Genomic DNA, 20,396 nt, shown 5'->3' with positions numbered 1-20,396 from the left:
TTTACATGTTTAGGGAAACTTGGCCAATCCCCAGGCAGGAGTCTGGACATGGTGGCTAAGAGCAACCCTTAATTGTGGCAGTGGGAGTTATTGAAGTTGGGTGGGAGATGGACTGAGAGAAGGTGCTGGAGTGTGGAGCCTGGGAGGGGGCCCCAGGGAGGGAAGCCTACCTACAAGCTGGTGCGGGATGGAAGGATCTCCACTGTGCCACAAGTCTCCTAGGGAGTCTCGGCAGGGAGGGACCCAGCCCAGCGTAAGGCCTGAAAGCAGCTGTAACCCATCTGTCAGGAATGGATTCACCACTGGTGGTGGGACTCACCTGCCGTGTGGGCTGCAGTACCAGGGCTGACCAGCGGGTGCTCTCAGCAACCAGAAGCTCACTCCTGCAGTCAGTTATCAGCTGAAGCTGATTGCAGGAGGTGTATTTAAGGAATGACCAGGCCTGTGATCAGGGCCTTGGTGTATGTTTCCCATGAGCCCCTGTACCTTGTATCCTGTGTTCCTGTTCCTCTGCCTATCTGATTTGTTGCCGACTCTGCATTGTTCCTGACCCTGCTGACCGTCTCCTGTTTAACCCCTGGCTTGCCTGACCATCCTTCTGCCTGATCCTCTGTACCATGCTGCCCGTGAGTTACTGAACCCAGCTTGTGACCCTGACTATTCTCTGCCTGCTCCTCCGGTACCTCGCTGCCCGCACGTTGCTGACCTGGCCTGCCTGACTACGCCTGACGCTACCCAGACGATCCAGCCATCCCGCACTGATCCAGTCACTACTGTCCAAACCTGCCAGCCCCTTCACATCAGGCTTTCCCCCGGTACATACCCTCGGCGGACCCCTCTACCACAGTTGGGTGCACTCAGGGGCCGCGACCTGGTCTCAGTCCTGCGCCAAGTCCATCCCCACCATCAGGGGCTCTGGTGAAAAGGCAGACTGGGGCTTAGACTCCGCGCCCTGGAGAATCCTGTTCTGTGAGTCACTAGAGACCCCGCCGGGTGGTGCCTGACAGTACCTTACGGCCTGCCTGACCATTCCACCTCTCCAGCCTGACTACGCCTGTGTTCCTGAAGCCTGCTAGTTCCCTGTGTCAGTCCACACATTTCTGGTCATACCCGGATCCCTAACACCATCAAACTAACAGGACAGGACAGTGTGAGTACCTCTACACCCCCTGAGGGCAGTGAGGTGCAAGACCCAACTAGTTCTCATTGAGGACTACTTAATTGCAGATCTTGGCATCCCTTTCCCAGGAGTACCTTTAGTAAAGCCGGAAAGTGTAAGGATTCATCTGGGGTCGGAGGAGGTACACCAATGGGAACATCAGTACTCCTTAAATAAAAAGTTGCTACCTTTTTGCTCCACATTTTTGTACAATGTACAGTGTTTTGCTAAGTTGTCTTCCACTTTCCAGTTACGTGGGCATCACATATACGCCTAGACCCCATCCAAGTTGTCAACCCTCAATTAAAAGAACAAGCTCAAGGACTGTTTTACTGATTCTGTGTGAAAAAATGTGGAAAGTGCGTGTTGCCTGGCCATACAGAGATTAGGGGAACGCAATCAAAGCCAGTGGCTCTCAAGGGGGTAGTGCTACACTTAGTAGAAAAAGGTGAGGTCACAGGTCAAAGAACCCCAAGCAACTTCTAAAGGAACCCTAGGGTTCAACTGAAAACTGGTTGTGAATGGCTGCTTTAGACTACTAAACCCCATTATGATACAGTTGAAGGGAACCAGCTCATAAATTATGCAGTTGAGGGGGACCAGCCTATAAATGATGCAATGGTGTGGAACCAGCCCATAATGTTTTTTGTAAGCATGAGCATTTTTGTAATGGCAAATTAATTTAATTAGGCTATAAATGTTTTTTCCCTTCAGCCTAACCCAATGATAAGCACAGAACTCAACACTGGGACCCCAACCACACATGGCTGACAGGTAAACATCCTACAATCTTTACCTTCAGCACAGCGGCACACTTCTCCTTGACAGATCTTGCCCAGAAGTTTGCTCTTCTCGTCCACATGGTAGAATTTGGTACAACGGTTTTCTGTTCGGAAATAGGAAAAACAATTAGTAGATCACTGTTCATCCAATCAGAAGCCAGGACTGTCTAATCAAAAGTCATGTCAAATGGAAGTCAGTTACAACTCCACAAATGGCTATTTGTTCCACACTGGTGACTTACAAAGTACTGCAATTCGAGAATCAAGAGGACAACCACCGGCATTTTTGTAAGGTTATCACCAGTGGCAATTTATGTATTTCTTTTATTGGTATTTTTCAAAACTTAGCACGCACCTTTAGAGATTGCTAACCCTTTTGGTGCTCAGGGTTTAAACCATTGTACTTACATATATTATGTGTCATATTTTTCTATTTGATTTGTAAAATAATTAAAACAAATAATAAAACTAAAAATGTTGTACTGTTTTGAAACAATAAAAGAAAATATATATACTGTATGTATGTGTGTATATATACACTATATTGCCAAAGTTATTGGGACACCTGCCTTTACACGCACATGAACTTTAATGGCTTACCAGCCTTGGTTCGTAGGGTTCAATATTGAGTTGGCCCCGCCCTTTGCAGCTATAACAGCTTCAACTCTTCTGGGAAGGCTGTCCACAAGGTTTAGGAGGGTGTCTATGGGAAGGTTTGACCATTCTTCCAGAGGTGCATTTGTGAGGTCAGGCACTGATGTCGGGGGAGGAGGCCTGGCTTACAGTTTCCACTGTAATTCATCCCAAAGGTGTTCTATCGGGTTGAGGTCAGGACTCTGTGCAGGCCAAGTTCTTCAACCCCAAACTCACTCATCCATGTCTTTATGGATCGTATTGGGCAATATGCATATGTGGATATTGCCCAATACTTTTGGCAACATAGTATATATACTGTGTGTGTATGTGTGTGTGTATATATATATATATATATATATATATATATATATATATATATATATATACTATATTTTATATAATTTTTTTTTTTTCCAAAGAAAACTAAAGCAAGGCACAGCAGTAGTGAGATTTGATAAAGCTCCTACCTGGTGAGTAATAGTCATACACAGTGACAGATGCAGGTTGGATGAGACCCACTTTGAAGTACTGGTGAAGATTAAACCTCAGACAGTCATCCTCAGTGTGAGATATCTAAGTGTACAACAAAATAAAAAGGTCAATGTTAAAGTGTATATCAAACTAAACTTTTTTTTTTTAGTTTTTGATATAGCAGGGCCACTGTCATGTTTTTAGCGTTATCCTGCTTATGTTTTATCAGACAGAAGATGAGGAATAATTAGTAGAGTTAAGGAAGGCTTTGTATTTCTAAACAAGAAAAATTTAGGAGTTAAAGGTGTGGATTTACTAAAGGCAAACCGTGCACTTTGGAAATGCAGTTGCATTAATTTTCCCCAGAGCTTAACGCAATTTATGTATTAACCTCTTCACGCCAGCCGCACACAAATGTGCAGCCTCCCGGCGTCTGGGCCTAGATGCCGAGCAGCCGCACATTTGTGTGCAATTAAGAAAAACATATGTGCTTAGAGCGCGCCCTGCGCACTCCCACCACACATGTCCGGTACTCACGGAAAGGTCCCGATCTCCTCTTTTGATTGGGACCTTTCCCGATCATGTGACCGCCGTGATGGCGAATCACGGCGGTCACATAACCCTAAAACCTGCCCCGCCTCCCGGCTTCTGAAACCCTTAAAGGGCCGCCGGCGTGAAGGGGTTAAGGTAAAAAAAAGTGTTGCCTTTTAGAACTAGTTTAAGATCATACTAACTTTTGTTTTCTTTTGTTTGTTTTTATGCAACCTTTTAAATAAAACTGACTACAAGTCACACTACAAAAGACTACAAATTTTAAGAAAGACCTGTTGCTGGACTGCCTATTGGGTTTTCACAAACTGCCAATTTGTCTCTTGATGTGGCCTTCCGCTACATCTCCGCCATCTGATGCGGAATCTCTGCAAACTGGCAATTTGTTTCCTGCAGGGTTGCAGTGGCCTGCAGCAAAGCTCTTATCACGTCCTGCATCTTCCCACTTGATCAGGAAGTTGCCCGCATCCTCCACCATATGTGGGAGTTCAAGTGGGGATCACGTTCCCTGGGAAAAAGGCAGTCCAATGGCAGACTTCAATTCTAGCTTGAAGTCAGTTTTATCTAAAATGTTTCAGAGAAACAAACAAAGCAAACTAGAAAGTAAATCCTTGTCATACAGACACTAACTAAACGGTACAGGTTCCTACCTCAAAGGTGAAGGCTTCACCCAATCATCAACAACAAAAAATGTTTTTCTCAAACCTTTTCTCACACAGAGCAATGTTCACATACAGCTCCCTCAGGTATTAGCTTCCCTGAGTCCCAGGCTAAAGCAACTTCTTGCTCCAGTCCTGCTTTATTTATGCCACCTGCTGGTAGTCACCAGTGGAACACAATCCAGGTCGGAGCTAACCTTGCCAAGGTGGCCCGCAAAACCCGGTCCACATTCCACCTTACTTTCCTACATACGACCACAAGAGAGGCGACACATGGGGGTTTATTTACTAAAGCTGGAGAGTCCAAAATCAGACTCCCTTCTGCATAGAAACCAATCAGCTTCTAACCTCAGCTTGTTCAATGAAGCTTTGGCAATGAAACCTGGAAGCTGATTGGTTTCTATGCAGAAGGGAGTCTGATTTTGGACTCTCCAGCTTTAGTAAATAAACCCCCTAGTGTCCATCAATCACCTCACCTTTTCCACTGTCACAATACACATTAAAAGACACTATCTACAGCACATATACAGCAAAACATGAAATGCAATCCTGTATACTTCCCCGTATGCAGGTGTCCTAACATTAGCATGGTTCCCTTGCATTGACAGGTATTCAAACTCTCTATTCTATTCTATTCTATTAGTCATATTATTCTGTGTGAAAAGGAAGGACCCCTCAACACATTTCACACAGTTGTGAAATTGTTTGGGTTGTCATGTCAAGGGAAAAATAATATTTCTGATGTCAGAGTAGGGATGAAGAAGAACCATTTCCCACACGTGCAATGGTTATGGCATTCAAATAGGGTTTTAGAACTCCAATAAATCAACTTTCCTAAATAGATGCCAACCATCAGAATGAAATCCATATTTGCTACAATGGCCTATTTTAGGGTATGTTCTCATAAATAGACTCTTACCCTGTCAATGTAGAGGACAAGTGTACTCTTGTTAAAGGCTCCCTTGTTGATCTCAAAATTCGAGATGTATCTATCCACTCCACTTTTAAGCTGCGAGAAATTGGAAAAGTTAAAGAGTTGATAAATAATAGTACTATGACACTCAATAGGTAAAAATACACAAATGTAAAGCTGAACGTATGTAACACAGCTAAATACAAACAAATACAAACAAAATAAAAATCTGATATTTTTCTATTTTTATCAGTGTTCATTTTGAAAAAATTGTTTTACTGTAGGTAAAAAGTATACATTTTATTTGACAATTTGTACTGTTCAAAATTACACATAAACGTATGATTCTGATATTGCAAAGTTATTTAAAAAGAAATACAGGCCTTTTGTTTTAATTGTGTACTATTTTTTACACAATAATTAATAAACAAAATGAATGAAAACTACAAAAAAATTAAAATTATTGGTAAGAAAAATAATTTTAGAAAATCAGCAGGAAACAATCAATAGGAGAAGGGAAAGAAGATAAGGGATGGATATGGCAAACGAAGGGGTTACATTGAAACAAGTTTTATTTCCACTTTTCTTCTTTTTTTTTTTTACTTTTCAGGGTGTTTTAACTGACATTGCATATAGATTGAAGCTCCTCTATTTGATAAATGAAACAGGATAAATATAAAAGTAACAATGTTACTTTGCATCTCTCTAAGCATCTGAAAAGTGTTTATGAATGCTGTTTCAGTATCTCAGTGTATTTACAGCACTCAGCTGTCATTCTGACAGCCAGGAATTACTATCAGAAGCTGGGAAGGGGGTGAAGCAGGGGGTGGGGGGTAGAAGGACAGAGCATACTGCGTACAGCCTTGTACTTCCATGAAGTTCTCTGGGCATGTGTAAAAAGCCCAATATCCACAATTAGTAACCTTTTTTTTAGTTTTGTAGGACATAAAGTACCAACAGGTTTTCTTTTTAGTTGAGTTCTATAGAGGAAATTTGAATCATGTCCCTGGGAAACAGGATATGAAAGAAAATCTCTTTAAAATGAAGAGAACTCATGTAGATACACTTTAACAAAAAAAGTGGCATGGGTTCAGGGTAAGCCAAGTTTCCCTTTAAGCCGGCCTAAGACGATGCAATTTCCTTTCCTACAACCATGGGTTGCAGGAAAGAAAAATCATTTGATTCCTGTATCAGCACAGTCAATGGCTATAGCAGCTGGGAATAATTTTCAAGAAAAATTAGACAGGTCAGTTGTACACAGGTTGTATAAAAATCGACTCGGGTACAATCAGCCTGCCCATAGATGGTTTCGAATCTCACTGAATCTATGCCATCTATGGTCGGCTTTAGACATGTCCATCCTTTCTACTTTTTTTTCCTGTTTTCCATGTTTCTTACTTGGCCAATACTATGACTTCCCTTTTTGGTTGCCATTTCTGACAACAGATGGTATAGCTACAGTATATGCTGTATATTTATTAATACAGATATTTATTTAGCGCCAACAATTTACACAGTGCTAGACATATACTGTATATTCACATTGGTCCCTGGCCTCCAGGAGCTTACAATCTAAAGTCCTTGACTCATACATACACATACTAGGGCCAATTCAGACAGATACCAATTAACCTACAATTATATCTTTGGAGTACGGAAGAAAACCATAGGAAACCCATGCAAGTACAAGGAGAACATGCAAACTCCATGCACGTAGTGCCATGGTTGGGACTTGAACCAGCAATCCAAGCTCTGCCAGGCAAAAGTGCTATTTATTATTGCTATTTTGAAAAGCAAGTATAATGGAAAATGACTGGTTTTGCCAATCATTCTGTGCATATTAATTTTTCATGCCCTTTGCCTAAATTTGTTCTAAAAGATGTTCCAGAAAGTTGGAAGGTATGAGAATGACAGCTGCAGATTCACATGTAGGTGTAAGACATTCCTTGATTTAGGATCAAGAGGTGAAGTATAGGGCGTCCCCCACCATCTTGACCAGTCACTGTAGTGTTCACTGTGAGCCCTATTACTGCACCACAGGTTTGTAAAGATAGATGACACAAGAGTTCTCCTCTCAGATCTGCTCTACTCACCTCTAATTACTGCATATCAGTACAACAAAAAGACCAAAAGCCTACAATATACTGTATGTAAAAGTGGCTTTTTGGTCTGAGAGCTTACCTTAGTCAAGTCATTAGTATCTGCAGCAAAGCCAGTCATCATTGATATTTGCATAATGGACATGCCAGAGTCCTGGGACTTCAGGTATCTGCAAAGAAACGACGACTTGAGTGTATGTATCTGCTTTGCTAATTAATGTGTAACTAAGGATATAATAAAAAGTTACATATCACTAGCATTGTACAGCAGAGTCCCTCCCATAACTTAGCTTTATTACCTGCAGGGAAAGGGAAGGATGGCCACACAATGAAGTAAGAGAATTCCAAAAATCTTTATTGAAACAAAATCCACAATAAAACCATTACAGCATCAGGATCTGAAGGAAATGTGTTGACATATATCACGCTGGAATGCTCTTAGTCAATATTAACGCGCATTCTAGCATGGAATTTGTCAACACATCTCCTTCAGGTCCTGGTGCTGTGATGGTTTTAATGTGCCTTTTGCTTCAATAATCATTTTTGGATTTTCGGAAAATCCTTTCTTCAGTGTGTGACCATCCCTACCTTTCATTGCAGTTACTTAGGTGATAAGCTAGGCAGACACCTTTTGTAAGAACTCTTGAATAGGGTATCATATGGTCAACGTGGAGCAGTGCTTTACTTTGCTGGCATTCTTAGGTTTCTTACCTGTTGATCCTTCATTCTGCAGTGAAATCACACAGCAGTGTTGTCACCTACATCCTGGTATGCAAGTATGCCTAGGCACTCCTATGCCTACAGGTTCATAGCTGTATATCTTCAGTGTGATGTCTCTACTGTTCTGCTTGCTGGAGAAAAATCTGTACCTGAGGACCTGCAGTGAAAGGATCTCCCTGCTTCTTTTTTCATTTACTTTGTGAATACGTGCTTTCTACATCTCTCCCTGCTTCTTGAATATTTCTCCCACTATTTTACAAATTACTAGTCATTAAGGAAGCATTTCCCTGTCTCCATCAAGATAGCAGCCACCACACGATAACAGCCCAGAGCCAGCCATGGCAATTTGGTAATGGGGAATGATCTGCTATAGGAAGACCACAGTCAATAGTCAGATCTTTGTCCTCTGCTTGCTCTTTTTTTGGGCACAGCTTTCACAGTTCAGGTCCTCTTTAATGTTCTTTTTAAAGCTTTATGCAGCCCATAGATAATGCAATTATGGGTTGAAGGAAAGAAAATTACTTGAACCCTCTTGATACGCTATATTATATTATAACATCCCAGGTTTCTTTGTGGCCATTTTTTTTCTTTCATCTGGAGGGGAAGAGGGGTTTTCTCAGCTAAGCAAATCCAAGCATTGTAAAAAATGCCCCTTCAATACACAGCTTATTGCAAATTTGCGAATTAGGGACAACTTAGGCAACAGTGATCACAAAGTAATTATGTATGCCAATAATGACAGCAAAGAGAGACGTGTTGGTATGACTAGTACATTCAATTTCAAAAGGATAGCTTTAATAAGTTCCACTCTTCACTTTATGATACTAAATGGGACCAACTTTTCTCTGCAAAGAACACTAAGGAAATCTGGGAGTGTTTTAAAGCAGAACTAAACTCTATCAATTAAAAAAACAATTCTTATTCCTTATGCTGCTAGCATTAGTAAACACATTGGAATGAATATCATACTTTCTCGTTTTAACCTTTTTTTTCTTTAGTTGCTTCCTGGCCTAGGCCAAATTGATGTTATACATTCCATGATTCTTCATGGGCACTTTTATTTTATTTTCATCTGGAGGAGAGGAGGGGCTTTATCAGGTAAGCAAACCCTCCTGCCCATATGCCTGAGCTAAGGGTAGATTGATTCCAGGAAGTAAATGCTACATGAATCATCTGGCTGCGCCTAGAGATGCTAGGGGGTGTTTTTCAAAGTGATTTCTGAGCACAATAAAGGTTGGAGACATGAATGGATGGGGGCGTTTGCCGTGAATATTGAAAGAACTAAATTGCATGTACAATATTGGCATACAGACGCTCCCCCCCAAAAAAGACACCCCTCCACACAATTGGCTCACTGCTGTCCCAAGGATTTTTTTCTGATATTACAAAGCTGGGACTGATCATGTGATTGTAAAGGTAAGGGTCTCCTGATTAGCAATCAGTTAGAAGATACCAACAAACAAGCAAGTTTAAATACAAATAAGAGTAGATAGTTGAATTATTTTTTGTTGCAAGGAGTTTGCAACACAATTTGTTGCACCTGCCCAGCCCCAGACTGTGAATGGACAGTGAAGGAGAAGCAGAACACGAATGGTCCCTTCTCTCTACTCACTCCTCCTCCTATCAACAGTTTCCCTTGAGAGCCCATGTGCATGCAGCACACCTTATTGGCCTTCAGTGCTGCCTTTTCCTTATCTCATTCTGAAAATGCTGTACAGGAGATGACAAAATCTGAAATTTGTATTTTATATCTGCATAGAGCTTAGAGTTAAATTAAAAAAATATATATATATACAGTATAAAATAAAATAAATTGTGTAATCAGATTAAAGAGATGTTAAGGCTGATTAACTTTCATCATGGTTTATTTCTTTATTAAGTGACTTACCTGGCACAAATGTCGAGTGAGACGGTAGAAAGGGTGCCCTCTGGTCCCTTAGCTGTACAGGAAAGATAACTCTTTTTAAAAAAGTACATTTAAAAAATTGTGTGTGTGTGTGTGTGTACAGTATATATGTGTGTGTGTGTGTGTATATATATATATATATATATATATATATATATATATATATATATAAAAACACATACAGAGAGAGAGAGATATGATGTTCGAAATTCTGTATATAGCCCTACAGAACAGACAGTACTAGGAAACGGGAAAATTTATTCAGAGAAAATACATAGAATATACCGTAGATGCAGCTGCAAACCTCTAAATACTGTCATCTACTGGTTGAAGAATATATCTCTACTGTATACTGTAGTTGTTGCACAAAATACATGAGCACTGTATTGATATATATATATATATATATTTTTTTTTAATATATATATATACTGTTTATATTTGTTTATTAACCACTTCCCGACCGGCCGTTGCATATAAACGGCCGGACGGTGGCAGTGCAGGGTCGGGTGGCCGTTTATAAACGGCCTCCCCGCACCCTGCTTGTGCGCGCTCCCTCTGCGTGCGCTGCACCGCGATCCGGTGCCCGCTGTGTCCTCCGGACACAATGAAACACCGATCGTCGGACGGGACCTCTGTACGAGGTCCCGATCATGTGATCACTGATTGGCCAATCAGTGATCACATGCAAAGTAGTAAGCAAGATGTCACTTGTGATCACAGAGGTCACATGGTACAAGGCTATTCACAACAGCCTTGTACCATGTGACAAGCTGTGACCGATCACAGCTCACTCAGTACTTCTCAATGGCTGCAAGAATGCAGACAGAGAGAAAGAGAAATGATTGCTTTTACATCCTATATGGGTGTAAAAGCAATCAGTGTAAAAAAAAAAAAAAAAATCTTCATCACCCCCCACAAGTAGTACAGTGTCACCATGGTGACACTGTACTGCTAGGGTGACAGTATGTAAAAAAAAACAATAAAAATAAAAAATAATAATATAAAAAAATAAAATAAAAATGTAAAAGAAATGTTTAAAAATTATAATTTTTGGTTATAAACTAATTTGGATTTTTTTTTTACTAAAAAGATAACAGAATAAATTTTGGCAAAGATTTATGATGAAATATTATTTATTTGCAAAATGTTATAAAAAAAAACACTTTTTTTCAAAATTTTTGGACATTTTCATTTACATAGCAAAAAAAATAAAAATCCCAGCAGTGAATAAATACCACCAAAATAAAGCTTTATCTGTCTCAAAAAAATGGTAAAAAATTCATTTGGGTACAGTGTTGCATGACCGCGCAATTGTCATTCAAAGTGTAATAGCGCTGAAAGCTGAAAATTGCCCTGGACAGGAAGGGGGTAAAAGTGTCCGGTCTGGAAGTGGTTAATAGAAACCCAAGTATTCTTCTTCAGGCAGAAATAAAATACTGTATTACCCAAATTTTTGCTTTAGTAGAATGAGGAAAGGCTTTGAACTCATTTCAGATTTCAATTCCTGTCTGTATCACTCTGGCGATATTCTTTGACTTCCTGTCTGTTAGCAGGGCAGGAAGTGAGGGTAAATTTCTCTAACATTGGCTCACATAGCAATGAAAACCTTCCTGCTCTATCAACAACTAGAAGAGGGATTTTTTGCTTGGCATACACTTTAATATGATACAAAAAGCATCTAAAATGTGAGTTACAGCAACATAAGCTAATAGGTAAATATTAGAATCATAACTGGTCATTAAAATATGTTTTATTTTCCCTTTAAAATGAATACATACCTAAAGGTTCGTTTTTGACCGTCAGAGACAGATCAAAATTGTGACATTTTTCCTCTTTCTCCGTCTCTATAGCATAATACACGGAAAATGCCTGTACAGAAAAGGGATATTAACAATTGTCTCATTATACGCCATCTTATATTGGGGTATGATATCTTTTTGTATTTTTTAATACACTTAATCGAAGATCAAGGTTATATATATAAATAAATATATATACATATATATATATATATATATATATATATATAAAACACACAAAGTACATGCCATTGCCAAAAGGTTTGTCTGCCAGCACAGTCCCTGGAGAATGAAGGAATTGATACCATTGAATGGCCCCTACACTCGCCTCACCTAAATCCAAGAGAACATCTCTGGGATATCATGTTTTGGTCCATCCAATGCTGCCAGGTTGCACCTCAGACTGTCTAGGAGCTCAGTGATGCCCTGATTCAGATCTGTGGGGAAATACCCCAGGACACCATCTATCATCTCATTAGGAGCATCCCCAATATTGTCAGGCATACATACAAGCACGTGGGGGCCATACAAATTACTGAGGACCATTCTGAGTTTGATTTTCAGGGTGTCTCTGAATTCAGTCCTCTGTTGGTTGATAATTTTCATTTCCATCAAATGATGGGGCAACACATTACCCAGTCCATGTTAGTGTAGATATCCAGCATGAGATTTTAACCCATCGAGATCTGATGTGTTTTCAAAGTGTTCCTTTAATTTTGTTTGAGCAGTATATATATATATACAGTTGTGTTCAAAATAATAGCAGTGTGTTGAAAAAAGTGAATAAAGCTCAAAATCCTTCTAATCTCCATCCACACAAATGCATTGGGAACACGACACATTCTATTCCAAATCAAAACATGAAGAAAAATAGATCAAATTTGTGTTGTTCCTCTAAAACAATTGAAGAAAAGTGAATATTAGACGGTTCAAAAAATAAATCGCAGTGTTTGTATTCTTCTTTACAAACTCAAACATTCACTATATAAACTGAAAAATGTTTGAAGATTTGGCTTTCCTTTGAATGACTTCATGAATATTTGGTTGTAGTCGCACTGTTTCTGAGAACTGCTGTACATCTGTGTTGCATGGAGTCACCCAACTTCTGGCCCCTGTGATCAGGTATTCCGGCCCAGGATGATTGGACCACATTCCACAGTTCTTCTCTATTTCTTGGTTTTGCCTCAGAAACGGCAACAGACAACACAAAAGACAAGACATATCACACTGGTAGATGACGTTACACTGACAGGTGGGTTCAAAGGAGCCCCGGGCAAGTATACCTGTCACTTTGCTGATCAACGGACAGCCAGACGGGTGAGTAGTCCCGCTGGGCAATTCCAGACTACGCAGGTAAGGAATTATTAGACATAAAAATTCACTTACCGCTTTTGGAGGTGATCAGTCTCCGCGTCTGGAATGCTCCACGGTCCCCCTCATCCACTTTGGGTTGGCTGAGCCGGTGTTCAGAACCCGGGCCCCACGTTGGGCACCAAATGTCTTGGACTTGGTCACTTACAGACCATTTACCGTGATCTACCAGTGAGCCAAATTAATATGAGAATACGTGCACGTGGAAGTAAGACACTGACACTTCGCAGTCTGCCAACTTCCTAAAATTCTGTTTTATTGAGGAACTAACAGTATCATTTATAGGGCATATGATGCAGGCAAAGCATATACATTGATTGGGTGAAAAATCCACTGGGTTTCTGCGTGTTCGTCCATCCGTGTTGATATCTTCCAATCATTGTCCCCAAAGAGACTCATTCCCTTTTATGGGGGTTGTTTACATTAAAAGATACTTTTCTCCTAATGAGTCACCAAGGGTGAGACTCCGGATGAAGGCGCCATCTTAATTATCATCATTGTTCTGTCAACCTATATCTGATTGTTTACTTAAGAGAGTAAGGAATTTAAAGAGCAAGATACAGACAGTAGCAAGACTATAAAATTGTCATTTTACTGATCATCTAATAAAACGTGGACTGTCAATCACAATCCACTACACTGGAACCAAGATGTTGCACGTTTACTGGTGTGTTTGGGGTCGTTGTCCCTTTGGAACACCCATTTCAAGGGCATTTCCTCTTCAGCATAAGGCAGCATGACCTCTTCAAGTATTCTGATGTATTCAAACTGATCCATGATCCCTGGTATACAATAAATAGGTCCAACACCGCAGCATGAGAAACATCCCCATATCATGATGCTTGCACCACCATGCTTCACTGTCTTCACAGTGTACTGTGGCTTGAATTCAGTGTTTGTGGGTCGTCCGACAAACTGTCTCCGGCCACTAGACCCAAAAAGAACAATCTTACTTTCATCAGTCCACAAAATGTTGCGCCATTTCTCTTTAGGCCAGTCAATGTGCTCTTTGGCAGATTGTAACCTCTTCAACACGTCTTTTTTCCAACAGTGGGACTTTGCGGGGGCTTCTTGCAGATAGCTTGGCTTCACATAGGCGTCTTCTAATTGTAACAGTACTCACAGGGAACTTTACACCTTCTTTCATCTTCCTGGAGCTGATTGGTGGCTGAGTCCGCGCCATTTTGGCTATTCTTCTATCCATTCGAATGGTAGTTTTTTGCTTTCTTCCACGTCTTTCAGGTTTTGGTTGCAATTTTAAAGCATTTGCGATCATTTTAGCTAAGAAGCCTATCATTTTTTGCACTTCTTTATATGTTTTCCCCTCTCCAATCAACTTTTTAATCAAGGTACGCTGTTCTTCTGAACAATGTCTGGAACGACCCATTTTCCTCAGAATTTCAGAGAGAAATGCACTGTAACCAGCATGTAAAACATTTGCTGCCTTCCTTCCTTAAATAAGGGCAATAATTGCCACCTGTTTTTCAAAGAATGAATGACCTCACTAATAGAACTCCACACTGCTATTATTTTGAACATTCCCCTTTCAATGAGTGATTCAATGACACAGAATCAGCAGCATGCATGTCATGACTGTTGGGTCTGTTGGATTTCTATTACTCTACTACACCTGCTAGTAAATGATTTGCCATGTAGAAATATCATTTCTACCAAAAACAGTGATTGATCAGGTTAGTGATGTCTGACTGCTATTATTTTGAACACAACTATATATATATATACACAGTATCTCACAGAAATGAGTACACCCCTCACATTTAAAAATATTTTATTAGATCTTTTCATGTGATAACACTGAAGAAATGACACTTTGCTAAAGAAGCTGAGGGTAAAGGTGATGGACTGGCCAAGCATGTTTTCAGACCTGAACCCTATTGAGCCTCTGTGGGGCATCCTCAAGCGGAAGGTGGAGGAGCGCAAGGTCAGCTCCATGATGTCGTCATGGAGGAGTGGAAGAGGACTCCGGTGGCAACCTGTGAAGCTCTGGTGAACTCCATGCCCAAGAGGGTTAAGGCAGTGTTGGAAAATAATGGCGGCCACACAAAATATTGACACTTTGGGCCCAATTTGGACATTGTCACTTAGGGGTGGACTCACTTTTGTTGCCAGCCATTTAGACATTAATAGCGGTGTGTTGAGTTATTTTGAGGGGGCAGCAAATTTAAATGTTATACAAGCTGTACACTGACTACGTCACATTGTAGCAAAGTGTCATTTCTTCAGTGTAGTCACATGAAAAGATGGAATCAAATATTTACAAAAATGTGAGGGGTGGACTCACTTCTGGGAGATACTGTATGTATATATATATATATATATGTATATATATATATAGTATATAATTTTTTTCCCCAGAAAATCTCTTCACTCAGTTCTAAGATCTACCTAGCTCTGTCCCCACAACATAGTCCTGTCTGTCTGACTTTTGCTCCATTACGATCCCTTAAATATACAATTAAAAGTGTTTTCTTACATAATTCCAGTATGTATGAAAAAATCCTGTAAACTGATAACTATGCTCACTGATTCTTTTGAGTTATCATTGTCCCAAACTCACCTGTGGACTACAAAACACCTGTGGTCCTAAAACGCTTCGGGGTCTATTTATAAAGGCCAAAATGTGCTATAGTTTCTCACTGCAGTTGTAGCACTACCTCTTTAGGATTTGCTGAAGATTTGGGTCCCCCTATAGTCCTGCACAGTCAGGGAACATGCATTTTCTTCAGATTTGCATTATGGAAGCATGTAAACAGTCCTTGAGCTTTTTTTCGTTAGATTTTATTAAAGGGTTTTGAACTTGGATGGGGTAAGGGGTGTATGGTATGCCCAAGGGAACTGCAAATGAGGACAACTTCCTGGCAACTACTGTATGTACAAATCTTTTTACAGGAAAAACCTCCTTGGAGATCTCTCAAGCCTCTTTTGGTATACCACCCCAGACCCCAGATGAATCCTCTCATTCAGCTATCTGGAGGAAATCCCTGGGCAAGGGGATCCAGTGTCTGCCACTTTAAATGCAACAGTTCCAAGTCTGGCCCAGGGGGTGTAGGATTACTCACTCAGTCCCTTCCTGTGAGCTTATGGGTTGGTAGCTGCTTTCAGGCCTTCTGCTGGACTGACTCCTTCCCTGGCTCCACAGGTGGTCCTCCATCAATGAGGCTGAATGATCCTCCTTTCCAGGTCCTGTTTGTAGGTAGGCACCAGGGGCAGACTGACAACTCATGGGGCCCCGGGCAATTGGGGATCATGGGGCCCCTGTGTCCTTGCCCAAACTCAAAAAAGCCTATGAAAAAGGTACCAGGGGCATCTCATGGGGCCCTCTACTGACCCCGGGCCCTCGGGCAGTGCCCGAGTTTCCAAATGGTCAGTCCGCCCCTGGTAGGCACCTTCCTACTGGGCCCCCTCCCAAGCTCCTGCATCTCAGCATTCCTCACATCTTCCACCCGCACTCTCCTACTACTAAGCAGGTTCAGTCATACCTAAAGGCTGTCCTGACCCCATGCCAAACCTCCTGCCTGGAGATCCCTTAAACATGCAGATCAGCCATTCCTCACGCCTGCCCACTGAGTTCTAGAGACTTCTCCAAGTCTCTAGATCTGGGGGAGATATCAAGTAACTGATCTGCAGGGCCTCCCAGACCTGACCCAAATTTGACCCTGCTGAGTATTTCCCCAGGCTGCTACTTAGCCCTTCTAACTAAAAATTAAACACTAGCTCCCCCTTGCTATCTAGAGGGGTACTACATGGTATTTTAAAAAACTGTACCGCATTTTTGGCTAAGAGATTGCTGGTAGTACAGGAGTTTTTTAAGCTCAAAAAACGCTATAAAAAAATACTGGTAATAGCATATTTTAGTAGTGTTTAGAAGCATTAGCATTTCTACAGTACATGTAGGAAAAACAAACAAAAAAAACTTTAAAAAAAGCATTTTAAGAACATTTTGGAGCTTTCAGCGTTTTTTTTTTTACTGGAAAAATGCTCCCAAAAACTGCAAAAACAATTTTTTAATGCTCCTAAATGCTGAAGCATGAAAAACTCTACTAGTTTAAAATTGTGTGCATGGATAACACTGATTAGCTGCTAGGAGCAGAAAAAAATGCTGATACCGGCTTCTAGGAGTTAAAAAAAAAAAATGCTAGTGTGCATGGAGCCTTAGATTGATGTTACATAAGTGACTAACAAATTAAAGCATAACTCCTACTAAAAATTTTAAGCATTTACAGCGTTAGTTTTTTTAGTAAGAAAAAAGTCTTAAAAAAGAAAACTATTGCAGCTACCACATTTAAGGATTGGCAAGGTGTAATATATAACATTTTTGCTTTTGTTTTGTTTTTTTTTTGTTTTTACAGCTTTAAGCTCTATTGTTATATGGATTAACATGAAGGTGAAAAAAAATTGTGATAATGGACCTTTGAATATCACTCAAGTTATTGACCACTTACCGACAATGATCCTTGCCCTTTTCCTGTAGCTGTGACCACAAAGTTTCCGCTCATCTGAGTCTGTAACAAGATACATTTCCATCAATTAGAAGAATGCAGAGAAACGTGTCTACCAAGCTTGCTATTTGTAGCCAAAACGTATTATATTCCTGCATTTACATTTGTGTATTGTGCTGTGCTGTAGCACGCAGGTATATATATATATATATATATATATATATAAAAAATTATTATACAGGACTTATATAGTGCCTACAGTTCGCTCAGTGCTTTACATTATGGAGGGAGACAGTACAGTAACAAATACATATATATATATATATATACACAGCAACCTATCACGGTACTACACTTGAATTCACTGAGCTCCGGAGAGCGACCCATTCTTTCACAAATGTTTGTAGAAGCAGTCTGCATGCCTAGGGGCTTGATTTTATACACCTGTGGAGGTGATTGGAACACCCAAATCAAATGATTTGGAGAGCGGGCCCAATGCTTTGGAAATATAGTGTACAGTAATACCTCGGTTTAAGAATTTAATGCGTTCTGCAGGAGATTTCTTAAAGTGTAAAATTCTTAAACCGAAAAGCCGTTTCCCATAGGAATGCATTGAAAACCAATTAATCTGTTCTGGAGATCAGAAAAAAGTAAACACTAATAAATACCGCATGAGTTATTTTATCAAGTCATGCGGCATTTTAGTAGTGACAACCATGTGTTAATATTTCACTGTCCCCACTGACAGCTGAATGTAAAATAATTGCCGGCAATTAAAAAAATAATGTAAAAAACTGCGTGGGGTCCCCCTTCCCATCCATACCAAGCCCTTCGTGTCTGGTATGGATTTTGAGGGGAACTCCCACGCCAAAATTTAAAACAAAATGGCGTGGGGGTCCTCCCCAAAATCCATACCAGACTCTTTTCAGATCATGCAGCCTGGCAGGTCAGGAAAGGGGGGGGGGGCAACAGGGGAAGACTGACCATTTGAAAACTCGGGCACTGCCCGAGGGCCCAGGGTCAGTAGGGGGCCCCATGAGATGCCCCTGGTACCTTTTTCATAGGCTTTTTTGAGTTTGGGCAAGGACACAGGGGTCCCAGAATCCCCTATTGCCTGGGGGCCCCATGAGTTGTCAGTCCGCCCCTGCCTGGTACCTTTTTCATAGGATTTTTTGAGTTTGGGCAAGGACACAGCGGCCCCATGATCCCCTATTGCCCGGGGGCCCCATGAGTTGTCAGTCTGCCCCTGGGGGGCAAACAATGTTTCTTTTTAGTTTCTTAAAAGAAACAACATTTCCGTTAACTTTGGGGAAAGTGAGAGCTAATTCTGTGAGCTATAGTGAAGAAAAAAAAAAGAGCCAGCAATTGCATTTAAAAATCAGCACTGACATACACTTTGTATTTCGAAAAAAATTCATACAAAATTTGTAAACCGAGGCATTATTTTCAGTGGGTTTTCATTTGTAAACCGAAATTACTTTAACCGAGGCGTTCTTAAACCGAGGTATTACTGTATATAAAAATATTGTATATGCAGGTTGGGGTGCCATTCAGAATGCGGGGCAAAGTGCAGATGTGCACAGCACTGGACCGAATGAGAGCTCAGGTAAGTATAAGGGGGAGTGAGGGGCCAATACCGATGTCTAAACATTTTTTACCTTTCTGCTGGGTTCACATTTATGCGGTGTGGCACATCGCATGTGATTTCCACAGGAACCGCACCGCATTCGTGTGCAAATCACATGTGATTTGTGTGCGGTGCGATTGAAACCATACATTTTGGTCCACACTAGAATCACATGGCATGGATATTCACACCTATGCGATCAGATTCTGTACATCGCACCGCATTTTGTGGACCGATTTTGGGGTGTTTTTAACTTAACGTACACACCCGCAGTGGTTCGCATGAACGGGGTGCTATTCTGATGCGGTGTGGAATTCGCACTGAAAACTGCAAGTTCTGCACCGCATCAGTGCGACCCAGGGCTAAAGCAAAGATTGTTAAATGTTTAGGCTTTAAGCAGGGGCGGACTGACAACTCATGGGGCCCCCGGGCAATAGGGGATCATGGGGCCCCTGTGTCCTTGCCCAAACTCAAAAAAGCCTATGAAAAAGGTACCAGGGGCATCTCATGGGGCCCCCTACTGACCCCTGGCCCTCGGGCAGTGCCCGAGTTTCCAAATGGTCAGTCCACCCCTGGGCTTTAGAAACAGTTTAAAGTACTTCTAAAGGCTGAACATTTTTTTTTTTAAAATCTGTACAGACAATTCCGGAGTTACCAATTTTTGACATCTGACTCGTACTAAACAAAGGCAATGCGACATCACCGCTGTGTAGCTATCTTTCTGCTCACCACATGGTGTCACCTACTGTCCGGCAGACCTGTCAGCAATCCCACATCACTGCATGGCCAGGTAACCCTTATTTTTTCTTTCCAAAACTTAAAAATCTTTTTTTTTGCCTGGAGTTATACTTAGAAAATGTAGTTCCAACTCACTTACAAATAGAACTTAACCACTTGCCTACCGGACACTTTTATCCCCTTCGTGCCCAGGTCAGTTTTCAGCTTTCAACGCTGTCACACTTTTAATGACAATTGCGCGGTCATGCAACACTGTACCCATATGAAATTTTATCATTTTTTTCACACACATAGAACTTTCTTTTGGTGGTATTTAATTGCCACCGGGTGTTTTATTTTTTGCACTATAAACAAAAAAACCAAAACATTTGAAAAACAAGTTTTTCTTGTTCCTATTATAACATTTTGCAAACAGGTAATTTTCTCCTTCATTGATGTGCCTTCATGAGGCTGCAATAATAGGCAGCATTGATGGGCACTGATGAGGTGGCATGGATAAGCAGC

General features: G+C 40.9%; 1 protein-coding gene across 1 annotated transcript in view; it reads right to left on the bottom strand.

The window, feature by feature from the left end:
- Positions 1-20,396, bottom strand: part of LOC149453931 (complement C3-like) — a gene marked incomplete at its 5' end in the record, with an annotated part of 75,801 nt that overhangs the window by 16,920 nt on the left and 38,485 nt on the right. Inside the window, 7 exons of the mRNA XM_089688004.1 lie at positions 1,956-2,045; positions 3,045-3,150; positions 5,176-5,265; positions 7,351-7,438; positions 9,877-9,928; positions 11,676-11,766; positions 17,531-17,590. Coding sequence (XP_089544130.1) covers positions 1,956-2,045; positions 3,045-3,150; positions 5,176-5,265; positions 7,351-7,438; positions 9,877-9,928; positions 11,676-11,766; positions 17,531-17,590 — 577 coding nt within the window. The remainder of the gene's footprint in view (positions 1-1,955; positions 2,046-3,044; positions 3,151-5,175; positions 5,266-7,350; positions 7,439-9,876; positions 9,929-11,675; positions 11,767-17,530; positions 17,591-20,396) is intronic.

This window comes from Staurois parvus, unplaced genomic scaffold (assembly GCF_062004578.1).
Source record: "Staurois parvus isolate SC_StPar_1 unplaced genomic scaffold, SC_StPar_1.0 ptg000444l, whole genome shotgun sequence".
Lineage (NCBI taxonomy): Eukaryota > Metazoa > Chordata > Amphibia > Anura > Ranidae > Staurois > Staurois parvus.
The sequence above is the reverse complement of the archived record's forward strand: the minus strand, read 5'-3'. Positions and strand labels throughout refer to the sequence as shown.